The 16,451-nt window shown below is 36.5% G+C and overlaps 1 protein-coding gene across 4 annotated transcripts in view; it reads right to left on the bottom strand.

Moving 5' to 3' along the window:
- The window catches only part of CPNE4 (copine 4), a 517,058-nt gene that overhangs the window by 368,207 nt on the left and 132,400 nt on the right, over positions 1–16,451 (bottom strand). For all 4 annotated transcript variants that reach the window (XM_060683625.2, XM_060683627.2, XM_060683626.2 and 1 more), the window contains exon 2: positions 2,167–2,349. In XM_060683625.2, the coding sequence (XP_060539608.1) occupies positions 2,167–2,346 (180 nt within the window). In that variant the 5' untranslated portion in view covers positions 2,347–2,349. The remainder of the gene's footprint in view (positions 1–2,166; positions 2,350–16,451) is intronic.

The raw sequence follows: 16,451 nt of genomic DNA, 5'->3' as shown, positions 1-16,451 counted from the left end.
TCTTCTGATGCTTTGAAAAATAAGTTGATACCCTCTTCTTTGTCACAAACCCTCAAATATTGGAAACCTCACATAATAGAAATATAATAGAATATTCCTTTTTTTTTGGCCAGATTTTTCAGAAATGGCTTGCCATTGCCTCTTTTCTAGGAATGAGAGAAAGTGACTGGCCAAGGTCACCCAGCTTTGCATCTAGAACTCATGAGTCCTTTTCTCTAGATTAGCAATACCCAAATCCTGCAACCTACATTCTGCATATGTTTTAGTCTCCAGGTCGTTAATAATTTTAGTTGCTTTTCTCTGCACTTTTCCAAACACCTTGACTTCTTTTTTATAACGTGGTGACCAAAACTTGATGCAGCATCCAAGTGTGGTCTTACTAAGGGTTTATAAAGTGGTACTAATACTTCAAATGATCTTGACTCTATTCTTCTGTTTATGCAACCAAGGATCACATTAGCTGCTGTCACACTGCTGGTTCATATTTAAGTGACTGTCTACTATAGGGATGTCAAACTTGCACCCTGCAGGCTGGATGCGTCACATGCTGGCCACGCTCACCCCCATTTTAGCAAAGGGGGAAAAGGTCATGATACGTCAAATGACAACATGATGCTGTGAGTTTGACACCCCTGGTCTACTAGGACTCCAAAATTCCTTTCCCAGTTACTATTTTTGAACCAGGTTTCACATAATATGTACTTGTACATTTCACTAAATATCCTGATTTTCTCTCAAAACTGCCTAAAAGGCCCTGCAAAAGATTAGAGACCATCATCGGAAGGAGAACTAACTTCCAAAGTCATGATTCATTGTATATGCAGCCTTAGAAATTAAGGCTGGAAATTAACATCCAGAAGTCAAAAACTGTCCACATTGCTTGCCTTAGGGTAAAAGTAAGCTATGTTTAATACATTCTACACAGCAGAATAAGATCCACAGCATGTTGGATCTTGAGCTGGATTGGGACTATGGATGACATTCATTCAGAGTGTCTGGAACATTCTGTCTGCCATCTACTCCTTCCCAAAATATCTCTTTCCTCAATAGGTAATTTTCTTTGTGTTAAATGATTAGCTAGAGCTATCTTCCAGCCTACATGCAATGCTCTAATCTGTATACTTCTGACCCTGGCCCTGCATACTTCTGATCTTGTGCAATAAGATTAGCTACAAACAAAATACATGCACTTGACTAGAATAATAGAACCATAGGGTCGAAAAGGATTAATTTATTTATTTGGAATTTCCCTTTCAGTGGTTTGCATTGAGAGCCCCAGATGCTTCTGTATGTTTTATCACTAGATGAGTTGCTAGTACTGATTAGGCCAGGCATCTTTTAAGCTGGTAGGGTTAATTTAAATCCACCATTACATATATTGAAAATATTTCATTTTCTTTCTTTTTTTCCCAAGCAAATTACTGAATTTCAATTAATCAATTTCTTAATTGTGTACTCCTTTCATAGTCCCAAATTAATGTTTTCCCAATATGGCCTTGATCAAAATATTGGCATTTTTTCAGCCAGCTCGTTTTGCCATAGCACAATAATTTCTTGATAAGAACAATTTACTCCTTTTGTTCATGAGCGTACCTTCATCTGGCTTCTGGCCTATTAATGAAATAGTCTGAAGTAATTATGAGCTCTACTAGTATTGAAATAAGATTTTCTCTCTTGTTCTGACACTATTCTAGAACAGTCTCAAAGTATAGAATATATACCTGTCACCATTTGCTACTTGAGCAATGATAGATGAATAGTAAAGATAATAAAGACAAGCTAGGATTCTCAATGAAGACAGCAAATTTCCTTCTCCTATTGTTTTCTGCCAAATCAGGCATAGATTTGTAGCAGTTTCATTCAGAAATACCACTGACATAGGATTAAAAAACTACCCAGTGCCCCTGAGATCAAATTGGGCATCCTTGCAGCAGATGGGACTTATGTTTTTGGTTAATTTTTTGGACAGGACTGGAAGAATTATAAGACAGTGTCATTCATCTCCAGGAGGAAGTGTGGCTTTGGGCAAATTCAAATCCTTTTCTTTTCTTTTGAAAGTGTAGCATATGAAGAGAGGAAGGGAGGGAGGGGGAGGGAGGGAAGAGAGAGAGAGGGAGGGAGGGAGGAAGAGAGAGAGAGAGAATAAATATATAATTGCACACCTACCTCAAACCATTGTCCATGAGACTGCATTTTCAGTATGACACAGGGATCTGGTTTAGAGAGGGCATCTCTGTCAGATATGCCTTTGCATGCCACTCTCAATTCTACCTTGGTCAGGCAGGGGCTGCTAAAAATTCCCAGAGTATTGGCTGCTGATTCATAGATGTTACTCATTTTTTTCATTATCTGTGAGGGGTAAAAAATAAAATAAAAATAATTTAAAACAATACTACATTTTATGATTCCTATAAAAGTTGTTCCTATAATTAATTCTCTAAGCAGAGGTAATTATCAATGTCCAAATTGCTCACAAGGTATGGTGACTTGGAATAAGAGTCGTTTAGTATATCACAGAGATTTCTTTCAACAGGATCACATATTGACATTCATACAGAGAATCAACTTTTAACTCCTATGGGAAATGTTACTTTCACTGTTTAAAAACCATAGTTCCTGTACTTTATCAATTATGCATCTTTTACAGCAGTGGCCCCCCAACCTTTTGGGCATCAGGGATTGGTTCCATGGAGAAAGTTTTTTTTTTTTTTGCGGACCAAAGGGGGCATGGTTTTGTGTGCTGCCTGCATCCTGCGGATGGGGCTTTGCTTGTTTGCACAGACCAGTTGCTGGCATGCTGCAGACTGGTGCCAGTCCATAGACCAGGAGCTGGGACCCCTGTTTTATAAGAAACAAGTTTCTTGAAATGTCACTTTGAAATAAGTCTTAAAACCTTTTTGCCTCAATATGAACTTGAAACAGTAATTAGAAAAAGACACACTAAATTTATTAAAAATCGTAATGAAGTCCTCAGATAACTATTTTTAAGATATTCACAACACAGTGACAGCACAGATTTATTAAAAATGCATTTTTCATAAGATTTTGCTAGTTCAATAGCTCATGGATGTATGAATTTTCTTATTTGTGTTTCAGGAGATTTGAGATTTTGACCAGACCTTTGACATATATCAGTTGTCTAAAAATCTTATCTAAATGTTACAAATCAGTTCTTGCTCAACATAGCATTTTCAAGATAGATTGAACATGACACCCATAATTCCCAACAACCCACCATCTAGAAGATAATGAGATTTTTAGTCCGAGTACATCAGTTGGGGAGGTCTGGCCTCAGTGGTTAGTTTATTCTCTTCAATCTTGCATTTTGAACAAATTGAGGATACTAATTTGTTGTTTTGTGTGTGTGTGTGTGTGTGTGTGTGTGTGTGTGATAGCATTGTTTGATTCATTTCTAAAGCTCTTGACCATTCTTCAAATTTAAAAAAAAAAAAGCATTGTGTGTATATACAAGAAGTTCAGGGTAAGGAATTAGATGAGAAAACAGATGTGTATGTATATATGTGTGTGTGTGTGTACACACACACACTTTTGACCTGAACTTTTTTTTGTGTGTTGCAGCCCTCCTTCTTTTCTCCTGTCACAGAACACACAATCTCTCCAATAAACTATGGTAAACCATTAATTCACCCCATTTCTTAAGCAGCTACTCTTATCATGCCTCTTTTCAGGATTTCACAATAGTTTCTATTTTTTCTAGTACTGTGACAAAATCTGCTTTGCAATTTTTAAAATGTTTTCTTACCCCCACAATAAGGTTCTATATCTAATTCGTAGGGAATTTCAGAAACTGTTAACAATTTATCTTGATGAAGTTTTGAGTTTTTTCTTTTAAATGAAGCTAGTAGACTATAGGATGATACTGTTAGTATTATTTTCTATTAAACAAATAGGAAACATTCATTCCTTTGTGACTGAATAAGTGAAAAAATCACATGGCATCCATAAAAATGTTACCAAATTCTTTCCTCCCATAACATAATTTTTGAAAAAGCATATCTTTCACTGTTTTAGAATGAGTAATAGGAAAATAGCAGGAACAAATAGAACAATTTGGGAAATATATGTTGCATTCTCCTCAAATGATCTCTAAGTAGCCCAAACCTCTACCTTAAGAGACTTAATTTACCTATTATATTTTTTTCAGTAAGTGGGAAAAAATACTCTATCTCATTGCATCATGGCCACATTTCCCATAGCTCTTGGGAGCTGCCACACCTCAAAACTAAAAAGCTAAACAAGAATATGTATCTTCATTATAAACAGGTTCCCCAATTTTGAAAGGATATTTTCAAATAAGAAATGTTTTCAAACAGATTGTCTTCAGCAAGATAAAATATACATCTGCACTATTTTAAGAACTTAAGAATACTTGGATAAGACTATAGTATTCTCTAGTCCAATGATTTGTGGATCAACTAAATGCTCATGGGAACCTATAAAAAGCCATACTGTTCTTGACTCTGGTTGATGAATGGCTCTGGGATTACAGAATTATTATAATTGTATAAAACACATTTGAAAATGTGTTGAATCAGTCTTGGCCTCCAAATTAGGCTACACAACCAGAACTAGCAACTTCATTTTTTCCTCTTGGATTTATTGAAAATGGATCTCTAACTCAGAGAGATCACAACTACTATTTTTATGATGGATCTGTATCTTTTATAAATTATTAGAAGAAGATAAATGATAAATAAACAGTTTGAGTCTTACTCCAAACTTATTGCTTTAATGCAAGTAATAATTTCCAAATTACATACAAATATCACAAAGTACCCGACAATAAAAGAAAACTGAGGAAGATATATTATTGGAATTAGCTAGATGATTACCATTTAAAATAAGACAATTATTGGAAGACTGGGTATCATTTTAATTCAAACACAGTAATTGGGTAGATGGGTAAGAAGCATCATAACATCACTACAACACTATTCCAGTTTTCAAAGCAGTTTTCAAATGATAATATGCACAATAATAGGCAAGTGGTATTTAGTATTTATCTTAGAAGAACCACTGGAAATGGGCCCTAAATTAATGGGAATAATAGAAGAATATGAACAAGTCTCAGGATTGAAAATAAACAAAGATAAAACTAAAATCTTAGCTAAAAATCTCACAGAAAAACAGAAGAGAGAATTGACAAAGAAACTAGATTTATACATAGTTAAGAAAGTTAAATACTTGGGAATATATATAATAGCAAGGTGTGTTACAATTAAGGAAGAAAATTATACAAGTCTATTACAACAAAGTAAAACATACTTAGATAAATTGAAAAATTTGCAGCTATCAATGGTAGGGAGAATCACAACCATAAAAATGAATATCTTGCCAAAGTTACTTTTCCTGTTCCAAACAGTCCCAATAAAAAAAGAAAAAAAATATTTTGATGAATTAAATAACTATAATTTTGAAATATGTTTGGCAAGAAAAAAGCAAGAATAAGATCGAAAATGTTGCAAGAGTCCAAAAACAATGGGGGTTTTGGACTACCAGATTGGGAGCTCTATTATCATGCAGCTGTACTAACATGGGTGAGGGAATGGATAACGCTTAGACATAAAAGATTACTGTTTTTAGAAGACCATGATCTCCAATTAGCATGCCATGCTTTTTTTATGGTATAACAAAAAGCAAAACTCATAGATATTTTCAAAGACACTATATAAGAAATGCTCTCAGTATGGGAAAAGATAAAAGCAAAAATTTATATTAAAATTCCAGTTTGGCTCTCAACAATGGAAGCATTTATACATGCAAAGGTAGTAAATCTGGAAAAAAAATCTTAACATATAAAGATATTTTAAATGTAGAAGGGGAACTTAAAACCAAACAAGAGTTGCAGAATCAAGATGTGGACTTATCATGGTGGTCGCATATACAAATAAAATCAAGATATGAGAAAACTATTAAGGATTATGGTTTCTACAAAGAGTCTACCATATTTGACCAAATAATGTTAGGAGGAGATGAAAAATTAATAAAGAAAATATACAATTTCTTGTTAAGCTTAAAAATGGAAGATGAACAGGTAAAAGAAACAATGACATATAGTTCCATCAAAAGACCAACTTTTTTTTGACTATATATCACAATTTGACATTCTCTTCTTACAGGAAACCTGGACCTCTGCAGAGATACAGTTAGATGGTTATTGGGTTAACTCTATCCCAGCTGTCCCAAGTAAGGTGGGGGGGGGAAGCTAAAGGGGGTATTGTGACATTAGTGAATACATCCTTACAATTTAAATGTGTATCACTGCCACCTTTGCAGCCATGGGTTGTGACTACCTTACTCTTATTTAAACAGGTGGAGATATTGCTTTTTAATATCTGCATTCCCCCACTCAATAAGAATAATTTGATCAACAAGATTTGGGATGGCATAGAAGATTTTATCCTGGGCTGCTTAGATAAATACTCTATAGCAGCAATAATTATTGGGGGGGGGACTTAAACGCTAGGATGGGCCCAAACGATCAAGCATTATTTAATCAATTTAAGATCCATTATGATGAGAATGTACCAGGAGAACCCCTGCATCCCAGACAATTTAAAGACACTAAGACAAATTGGGCAGGACTGTGTGTAAAACAGATGACTGTACGCTTGGACTTTTGCATCCTGAACGGTTCCACTTGGGGTGACTACCCAGCAGACTATACTTATCGGGGAGCAGGAAGAAAATCCACAGTTGATTACTGGATAATATCATAAGACCTCCTGAAGTTCTTGCAGAAGATGGAGGTAGATTCGCGTCTGGAAAGTGATCACGATTCACTTATCCTTACTCTTACATTACACCAGAAATTACTAAGGGTTGTCTCAATCTACCTACCCAGATTAGAGAGCCAAAATACCCAGGTAAAAATTGAGAAAAATGCAAAGGAAGTTACTAAATGGATGTTAGTTCCAGAAACCATAAAATTACATACATCTCTACTAAGAAATAAGTTTGAAGGACCATACTTAGAGGAGTTTGAAACTTTAATTTCAAATTTGAAATCAGTTCTCACTAACAGAATACTAGCTCACTCCAAAAAACTGGTTTTAAAGAACAAAAAAATGGTTTGATAGAGATTGCGTGCAATTAAAAAGGATGTATAATAAGGAATACAGAAGAAGTAAAAATGACCCTTCTGAGGATCACCCTCACTTCTTAAAACAGTTGAAGGCACAATATAAGAACCTCCTAAAAGAAAAGAAAAGTGCAGCTTTGAAGGAGTCTTGGCAGAGATTAATTACATCAGTCAGGACAAAAAATACATCCCTTTTTTGGTACATCAACAGAGGATTGGGGAAATCCCCCCTACCCCCAACTAATCAGGTACCGATTCAGGCCTGGGAAGAATATTTTAGAGAGTTATATACAGATCCTGACTATGTAACTAAGGAGAGCCAAATTAGTTTGGACCAAACTGCTTACTGGCCCCGTTACACCAGAAGAGATATCCCGGTTGATCGGAGCCCTCAAGGCTAATAAGGCATCTGGTGCTGATAATGTCCTCCCAGAAATAATCAAAAAGAACACCAGTTGGTGGGCCCCACCTTTAGCATCGCTGTTTACATTTATAGATAAAACGAGCCGTACGCCAAGAGATTGGGGATTAGCAATTATTATATCAATCTATAAAAAGGGTAATAGAAATGATCCAGGAAATTATAGACCCATTAGTCTTCGAAGTGTTATTAGTGAATTGTATGCTAAACACCTAAACTATAAACTCCAGGATTGGCTAATTTAAGGGGGGATAATCAAAGATGAACAAGCCGGCTTTAGAGAAGGAAGATCCACAGTGAATCATATCTTGATACTTCACCATCTGGTGCAAAAATATACGTACAAAAAAAGTTCCTCTCCCTAAGTGGCCTTCCTTGATTTTAAGCAGGCCTTTGATTCAATATCCAGAAATACTCTATGGGAGAAATTAAAATGCACTACAATCGATAAACGCCTCCTTTTCCTCATACAAAAATTGTATGCCAATTCCACCTTGAAAGTGAGATGTAATCCTCAAAGGACTTTAACCGGCCCAGTAAGGGTTCAAAAAGGGATACAGCAGGGCTGCATCCTGTCCCCCTCCCTTTTTAACTTCTATATTAATCCCCGATTGATCTCTTACAGAACCCTGATCTACGTCCTCCTAACATAGCACAACGCAAAATCCTGATTCTCCTATATGCCAACGATGCTGCTATTATTTCACAAACTCCCATGGGACTGAAAAGAGCAATTAGGGCAACACTTGGCTTCTGTAGACAGAACAAGTTGGTCCTTAACTTTGATAAATCAAAAATTTTAGTTTTTGCTAAAAGACCCAGACAATACTCCTGGAAAATTGAAGGACACAGATTGGAACAGGTTAGGACATTTAGATACTTTGGGGTGCTCTTCCACTTGCAAGGGACATGGAAGGCACGTCTGGAGCAGACATTGCAAGCAGCCAATAGGTCCTCAAATGCAATTAAACACTTAATTGGCAGAGGCCAATTAGTACCTGCTGCCTTAAAACCTTTTGAGGCCTTTTCAGTTTTACTTGTACTTATCGAACAATTGTCCCTTACTTTCTTAGTCCATTTTTCTATCTGTATTTTTTCAAACCAGCCTAAACCCAATTTTTCAATGATTTCTTTTTTCCTCCTTTCATTTTCTGAAGTTTTTAACCAATCTATTATAATTTGTATATTTTCATCTTCCATTACCTTATCACGACTTATATTAGTTTTAATCGGCCAATTTTCAATTGTCTTCCCTAAGAAAATTATATCTGGAATTAAAATTTTAACAAATTTATTCCAAATTTTACTCAGTCCCTTTAACCAATAGCTATTAATTACACATTTTGATTTTGCTTTATCTAAAAAACATGTTGAGCCAAATCTCTTGATGTCTTTTAATTCTAAATCTCTCCAATGGCTATCTTCACCTTTAAATATTTTTACCACAGTCCGAATAGTATAAGCCCAATAATAATTGAGTAGTTTAGGGATTCCTAATCCACCTTCCTTTTGATTTTGATACCACATTTTCTTCAGTAATCTAGGTCTTTTCCCACCATTGCAAAATTTATCCAATTTCTTCTGATATCCTTCAATATCTTTCTCTGTCAAGTTTAACATTTCAAATAAAAAATTAAACGTTGGCAACAACATCATCTTACACATTGCAATTCTACCAAACCAAAACAACTTTATCATTTTATATTTATCTATCTTTTTCTCAATTTCATTCATCACCACATCATAATTTAGTTTTTTTCATTTCTTTAACTTTGAGTGAAAGTTTTATACCCAAATATTTCAATGTATTTTTAATCCTTATCCCAAGTTGTTCTTGCATAATCTCCCACTCCTTACCATTATTATTCATTAATAGTTCAGATTTTGACCAGTTTATTTTCAAACCTGTCATTTCCTCAAATTCTTCCAAATGCTTATGTATCTTTTTCAAATCTTTCTCTATATCTTTCAAAATAATCAAAATATCATCCGCATACAGATTTATCTTATATCCCTTATACCCTTCCAATTCTTCATCTTTTTCTATCATTTTAGTCAAAATTTCCATAACTTATAAAAATAATGTTGGAGACAGGGGACATCCTTGTCTCGTACCCGCTTCCAATCTTATCTCTTCTGTCAACCTTCCGTTCACCTTCACTCTTGCACTACTTTTTTGATACAGTTTTGAAATAACATGTATAAACTTATTACCAAAACCTAGTACCTCAACGATTGTTTTAATAGTTTCCTATTGTGTCAAAAGCTTTAAAAATATCTAATCATACTATACCTATTTTATCAGCATTATATTCAGCAACATCTATAATATTTAATACTCTTCTGACAATATCACTCATGTATCTACCCTTCACAAAGCCTACTTGGTTATAACTTATATATCTATCTATAAATCTACGTAATCTATTACTTATAATGGTGGTAAATATCTTTGCATCTTGATTAATTAAAGAGATGGGCCGATAGGACTCATTTTGTATTCCAAATTATGAAAGATGAAATTAGGTTAAAGGGACTCGTTAGTAAGATATATAAGATTATAAATTTTGATGGAAAACCACAAAGGGTGATGAAGATGAATTGGGAAAAAGAACTTAATATTAAAATATCAGATTTAGATTGGAATGTGAATTGGAAGAGTAGAATTATGAAGACTTTATCTGTAAGGATTAAAGAGCATAATTATAAGGTTGTTTGGAAATGGTATTTTACTCCATTAAGATTGTCATTGATGGATAACAAAATTAGTAAACAATGTTGGAGATGTGATATGGAATTAGGGACTTATGAACATATGTGGTACAAATGTGATAAAGTTAAAAAGTTTTGGCAACAATTGGAGAAAATGATATTTGAAATGATGGGGAAAGCAATAATATTGAGACCAGAAACTATATTACTGTTGATAATTAAGGAAATAGAACCAACAAAATATGAGAAAGAATTGATTAGAATTATGATTATAATGGGTAGAATTATAATAGCCAGATATTGGAAATTAGATGTGAATTTTAGAATAGAAGAATGGTATTGTGAAATGTGGAAATTAGCTTTAAACGATAAAATGACATGCAATATTAAAATTAGAAATGGTGACTATAAAGAAGATATTTTCTGGAAAATTTGGAAACCATTCGTGGACTATGTGCTGGGAAAATTGGATGCTTTGGTACCTGTACCCCGAGAACGTGGATTTTGGCAATCATGAGGATATATCTGAAGAACCAAATCTTCCTTTCTTATGTATAGCACAGGGTGAAATATTGTATATGTTGTTTGTAATGTTATTTTAATAATAAAAATTATTAGAAAAAAAAAAAAACCTTTTGAGGCCAAAACATTGGCGCAAATTCTTTATGGGGCACAAACAGGAATCCTTGCAAAGAAAAACTTGCTAGAAATTATACAAACCAAATTCCTGCGAGCCATCTTAGCTGCACCCAAAGGAACTCCAAATGCCCAGCTAAGAATTGAGACAGGTATGCCTCAAATTCAGGTAAGAGCCTGGAAGATGATGATAATTTATTGGCTAAAAATTCATTTCTTTCCAGAGGGACTGTCCCTGTTAGTGCTGACTGACAACTTCCCCTCCCCCTGGAAACAGGTAATAGATCACAAGCTGGGCTCTTATGGGCTCTCATCAGTATTCTTAATGTCCCTCGATTTTGACAAAGCAAAGCAAGTGGTAATTGATAGAATGAAGGACATGCAATTCCAAAAAGAACTAAATAGGTTGCCTCTCCACAGTAGGGACAGAATCAAGCAGGGTTGTGGGAATCAGCAAGATATCTAAATGATCTGATCTTCCCAAAACAAAGAATAGCTTTCTTCAGAGCTAGATTTAATATCAGCACTTCTCCAGGGTAGGTACAAGAACACCAATAGCAGAAGGGGTATGTATATATGGAAAAGGAGAAGTTGAAGATATCTCACATGTTTTATTGTACTGTGAGTTATACAGAGTATGTAGGTCAATATATATTCTCCCCTTACTGGAGAGATTGCCAGGGAGGACAGAATGTCAACTTGCAAAGCTTTCAAATTGCCATGAGCAGGAGGGAGGGACAACTGATAGAGCTGAATGATTTCCCTAATGGAAGCTACATTCCATACATGCTTTCTTTCCGCAATCAGAAGAAGGGTGTTGGATTTCACAGCCAGCCAAAGTGGTTAATTGGAGAATGTGATTTATGACATGGCCAGGGAGGAGGAGAGAGACAGAGTCATAGGGGAACGAAAATCTACATGGGATTAGTTCTAACTGCATCCGAATATTGCTGAAATGGTGCTCCTAATAAATGACTGTATTTCTTTTGAAGTTTGGCTCATGGCTCATGAATTAATTAGGGCATCTTTCAGAAACTTCACACAGATGACTTTTATGTAGGCTTTCTCCTCCAAGACTCAAATCCAGCTACTACGTGGGCAGTGGCAAAATTCTGGGTAGCTGCAATGTCCACAAGAAAAAAACTGGTTACAGAATTATAGATGTCAATTGGTGCCAATTTTTTGGAGATTATCTATAACAATTATTGGAAAAATACATTTACTCACATACTTATCGGCTCTCCACTCATGTAAATTAGGGAGTGACCCTAACGGTTTGAGATTATGTATTTTCATAACAGGGATGTTATTATTCATGATTAATGTCAGTATTATTTTTAATTTATTGTATATCTATTGCTGGTCGATGACCGTAATTAAGTTTTTATTCATTCATTATCAGCCATATTGGACTTAATTCTCACTAACAGAGATGAAATGATAGAAGGTGTTGAACCTACAGGAACCTTGGAGGCAAGTGATCACGCAATATTGGAATTCAACATTATGCAAACACAAGTAGTAGAACAAAGTCAAACTAGAGTCTTGGACTTTAAGAGAGCTAATTTCAATAAACTTAGAGGCAGCTTGAGAAGGATTCCATGGATGAGAATCCACAAGGGGAAAACAACTCAAGAAGCTTGGGAAATTTTGAAAAGTGAGATTATAAAAGCCCAGTCTAGCACAATACCAACGAAGAAGAAAAATAATAGACCTCAAAAGAAACCAGCATGGCTGCATAAAGAACTCTTTAACAAATTGAAAGACAAAAAGGAAAAGTATAAAAAGTGGAAAGAGGGCAAATAACTAAGGCAAAATATCAGCAAATAGCCTGAGCCTGTAAAGATGAAGTGAGGAAAGCTAAGGCTCACAATGAACAAAGGCTTGCGACTAAAGCAAAAAATAACAAAAAAAAGCTTCTTCCAACATATTAAAAACAAGAAAAAAGTCAAGGAAACAATTGGTTTCCATTGCTGGGGGAAAGTGGCAAGAAGGTGACAAGCAACAGACAGAAAGCAGAACTACTTAACTCATTTTTGGCATCTGTCTTTACACAAAAGGAAAAAACCATCCAACCTATCAAAAACAGCACCACAAAAAACAGATTAGGAACACAAGTTAAAATAGGGAAGAAAATGGTAAGTGAACACCTGTCTACTCTAGACAAGTTCAAATCACCAGGACCGGATGGATTACACCCCAAGGTTCTGAAGGAACTGGCAGACGAGATCTCAGAACCACTGAACTATATCTTTCAAAGATCCTGGAGCACAGGGGAACTGCCAGAGGATTGGAAAAGAGCTGATGTAGTTCCCATCTTCAAAAAAGGAAAAAAAAATAGATCCAGGAAACTACAGACCTATCAACCTGACCTCAATACCAGGGAAGATTCTGGAAAAGATAATCAAACAACGAATCACCGAACACCTAGAAGCAAACCATGTAATAACCAAAAGCCAACATGGCTTTGTCAAAACAGATCATGCCAGACTAATCTTATTGCATTCTTTGACAAAGTGACAAAATTAGTGGACCAGAGGAATGGTGTCGAAATAATTTATTTGGACTTCAGTAAAGCATTTGATAAAGTAGACCATAACCTACTACTAGATAAAGTAGAAAAATGTGGGTTAGACAGCATCACCACCAGATGGATTCGTAACTGGCTGACCAACTGCACTCACTGTGTAGTCCTCAATGGAACTGCATCTACATGGAGGAAAGTATGCAGTGGAGTACCCCAGGGCTCTGTTTTAGGCCCAGTGCTCTTCAACATCTTCATCAATGACTTTGACAATGGAATAGATGGGGAACTCATCAAATTTGCAGATGACAAGCTGGCAGGAATAGTCAACACTCCAGAAGATAGGCTCAAGATACAGAAGGATCTTGACAGACTTGAACATTGGGTTCTATCTAACAAAATGAAATTCAACAGTGAAAAAAGCAAGGTTCTACATTTAGGGAAGAAAAACAAAATGCACAGTATATGCACCGTATATGTGGTACCTTACTCAATAGCAGTATCTGTGAGAGGGATCTTGGAGTCCTAGTGGACAACCATTTAGATATGAGCCAGCAGTGTGCAGCAGCTGCCAAACACAGTTCTGGGCTGCATGTACAGAGGGATAGAATCAAGATCACATGAAGTGTTAATACCACTTTATAATGCCTTGGTAAGGCCACACTTGGAATATTGCATTCAATTTTGGTCGCCACAATGTAAAAAAGATGTGGAGACTCTAGAAAGAGTGCAGAGAAGAGCAACAAAGACGATTAGGGGACTGGAAATTAAAACATATGAAGAACGGTTGCAGGAACTGGGTATGTTCAGTTTAATGAAGAGAAGGACTAGAGGAGACATGGTAGCAGTGTTCCAATATCTCAGGGGTTGCCATAAAGAAGAGGGAGTCAAACTATTCTTCAAAGCACCTGAAGGTAGAACAAGAAGCAATGGGTGGAAACTTATCAAGGAGAGAAGCAATTTAGAACTAAGGAGAAATTTCCTGACAGTTAGAACAATTAATAAGTGGAACAACTTGCCTGCCGAAGTTGTGAATGCTCCAACGCTGGAAATTTTTAAGAAGATGTTGGATAACCATTTGTCTGAAGTGGTGTAGGGTTTCCTGCCTGGGCAGGGGGTTGGACTAGAAGACCTCCAAGGTCCCTTCCAACTCTGTTATTCTATTCTATTCTATTCTATTCTATTCTATTCTATTCTATTCTATTCTATTCTATTCTATTCTATTCTATTCTATTCTATTCTATTTGTTTAGTAACTGCAATACTGATGTGTTTTTTTCCAAACTGCCTGCAAGCTATCTATCCCCCACCCCCCTGTAATCCTCCAACAATGCCTTTCCTCACCCAGAAAGGGGGAAGGGAACCCTTGTTCTCATGTCTCTCAGCCCTGCACAGATGACTCTGCAACCTGTGGAAGCAGAACAGATGGATCCAGATGATTGCCTCCAGATACTACTTTCCATTCACTGAGCCAGAAATTGGGTTTGGATCCAGTCATCCACTTGAAAGCCATCACAGCAACCAGAGTGGAGCAGCCCTTCCCAAGCCTGACTGACCAGCCTAATGCCATCCAGCAGACATGAAAGAAAGGACCCTGAGATGGACTAGTAAAAACCAAAAGACTTTTCAATCCACAGAAGACAGCCAGAAAGACTACGGAGAAGGGTGGAAAGTCGTTATAAGGTTTCCTTTCTTGTCTCATTTATATTGTAATCAGTTTAATGTACTCATGTAAGGATTGTATTTGAGAGTGGCTGACACAGCAAGTTCTGAACACCTTAGATTTCTGTCTGGTGATAGGGAAATTTGCCCAGCATGTTTGTATTGTTTGTATTGCCTGTATTGTAAAAGTAGCTGCATATACATGCACACACAGAGACACACCATTCAGAATTAGACAGAGGTTATCCCCTTCATCTACCTCCACACAAAGCTTTTCCTAAAATGATTTTTGCTCTGTGCCACTAAAGCCCAAGCAGTCATATCTCCCTGCTAATCCCATGGGGGAGGGGCATCCCTCTCAGGCAATTTCCTCACTTGAAGAGATAGCAGCAAAGAGATCTCCAAAACCCAAGCCCTGACTGTGACTCACAAATGATGCTGCCCAGTTGCCCAGTAAAGCAAGATATGTTGCACTGGTGGTCTCATGAGTAGAAGTCCCAGGGCTCATTATGTGTAATTTTAAAAATACCAAATAGTCTGGATTGCACAATGGTTAACCTCAGTTTGGACTCACAAATCCTGAATTCACTAAAGTAAGAGTTAAGGCAGGTTTAGTAACCATCCCTTGGAAATGGGCAGCCTGTAATTTAAAGGAAAACCATAGCTGTGAAGAATTTTGGGATGTGTGCTTGCTTGAAACCTGATTGGAAGCTCACATAAAGAAAATATTTGACATCTGAAATTAATTGGCATAGACAATTGGATACTGTAAATTTTTTTCCAGAACTTTTGCCCTGGCTGCTAGATCTTCATGATTGAAAGCTCTCCTTTTGGGAGCCACTGAAGGAATCCTTTTCTGTTGCCTCTATCAATGCCTTCCCATTCACATCAGGAACATTAAAAGCACCCATCAAGTCTCCCTGATCAGATCAATTCCTAATCTTGGGCCAGAAAAAGTGTTCAACTCACACTTTTATGGCCCAAAGGGGGGATTGTAGGAAGTTAGCACCCACCCCTCTCCTAGAAAAATGAAATATTTTAGGAAATATTAAAAGGGCAGAATATTTTCCCTAAAAGGGAGGCAGAAACTCAGCCCTTCCCACCTTTGTTAATGGGCCATTAACATCTGAGCCAGTCATTCTACATAACAAAGATAGGATTAGCCCTCTACTCATATAGTAACAGAACTCACCACATGGCACCTGGGGAGATTACATCAGCCCCCAGCAAGGTTCAACCAAGCCTGGGAGACTGTCTGACTCCCAGGCTTGGTTGAGCCTTGCTGGTGCTGATGTAATCTCCCCAGGTGCCATGTGGTGAGTTCTGTTAGAGTTCTGTTAACTAAGACCCCCACCCCCTGGGAGTCTGACCACGAATCAGAGTGCATTTCTTACA

The sequence above is a fragment of the Pantherophis guttatus genome, chromosome 4 (genome assembly GCF_059756535.1).
Source record: "Pantherophis guttatus breed Tessera chromosome 4, ASM5975653v1, whole genome shotgun sequence".
Classification (NCBI taxonomy): domain Eukaryota; kingdom Metazoa; phylum Chordata; class Lepidosauria; order Squamata; family Colubridae; genus Pantherophis; species Pantherophis guttatus.
The sequence above is the reverse complement of the archived record's forward strand: the minus strand, read 5'-3'. Positions and strand labels throughout refer to the sequence as shown.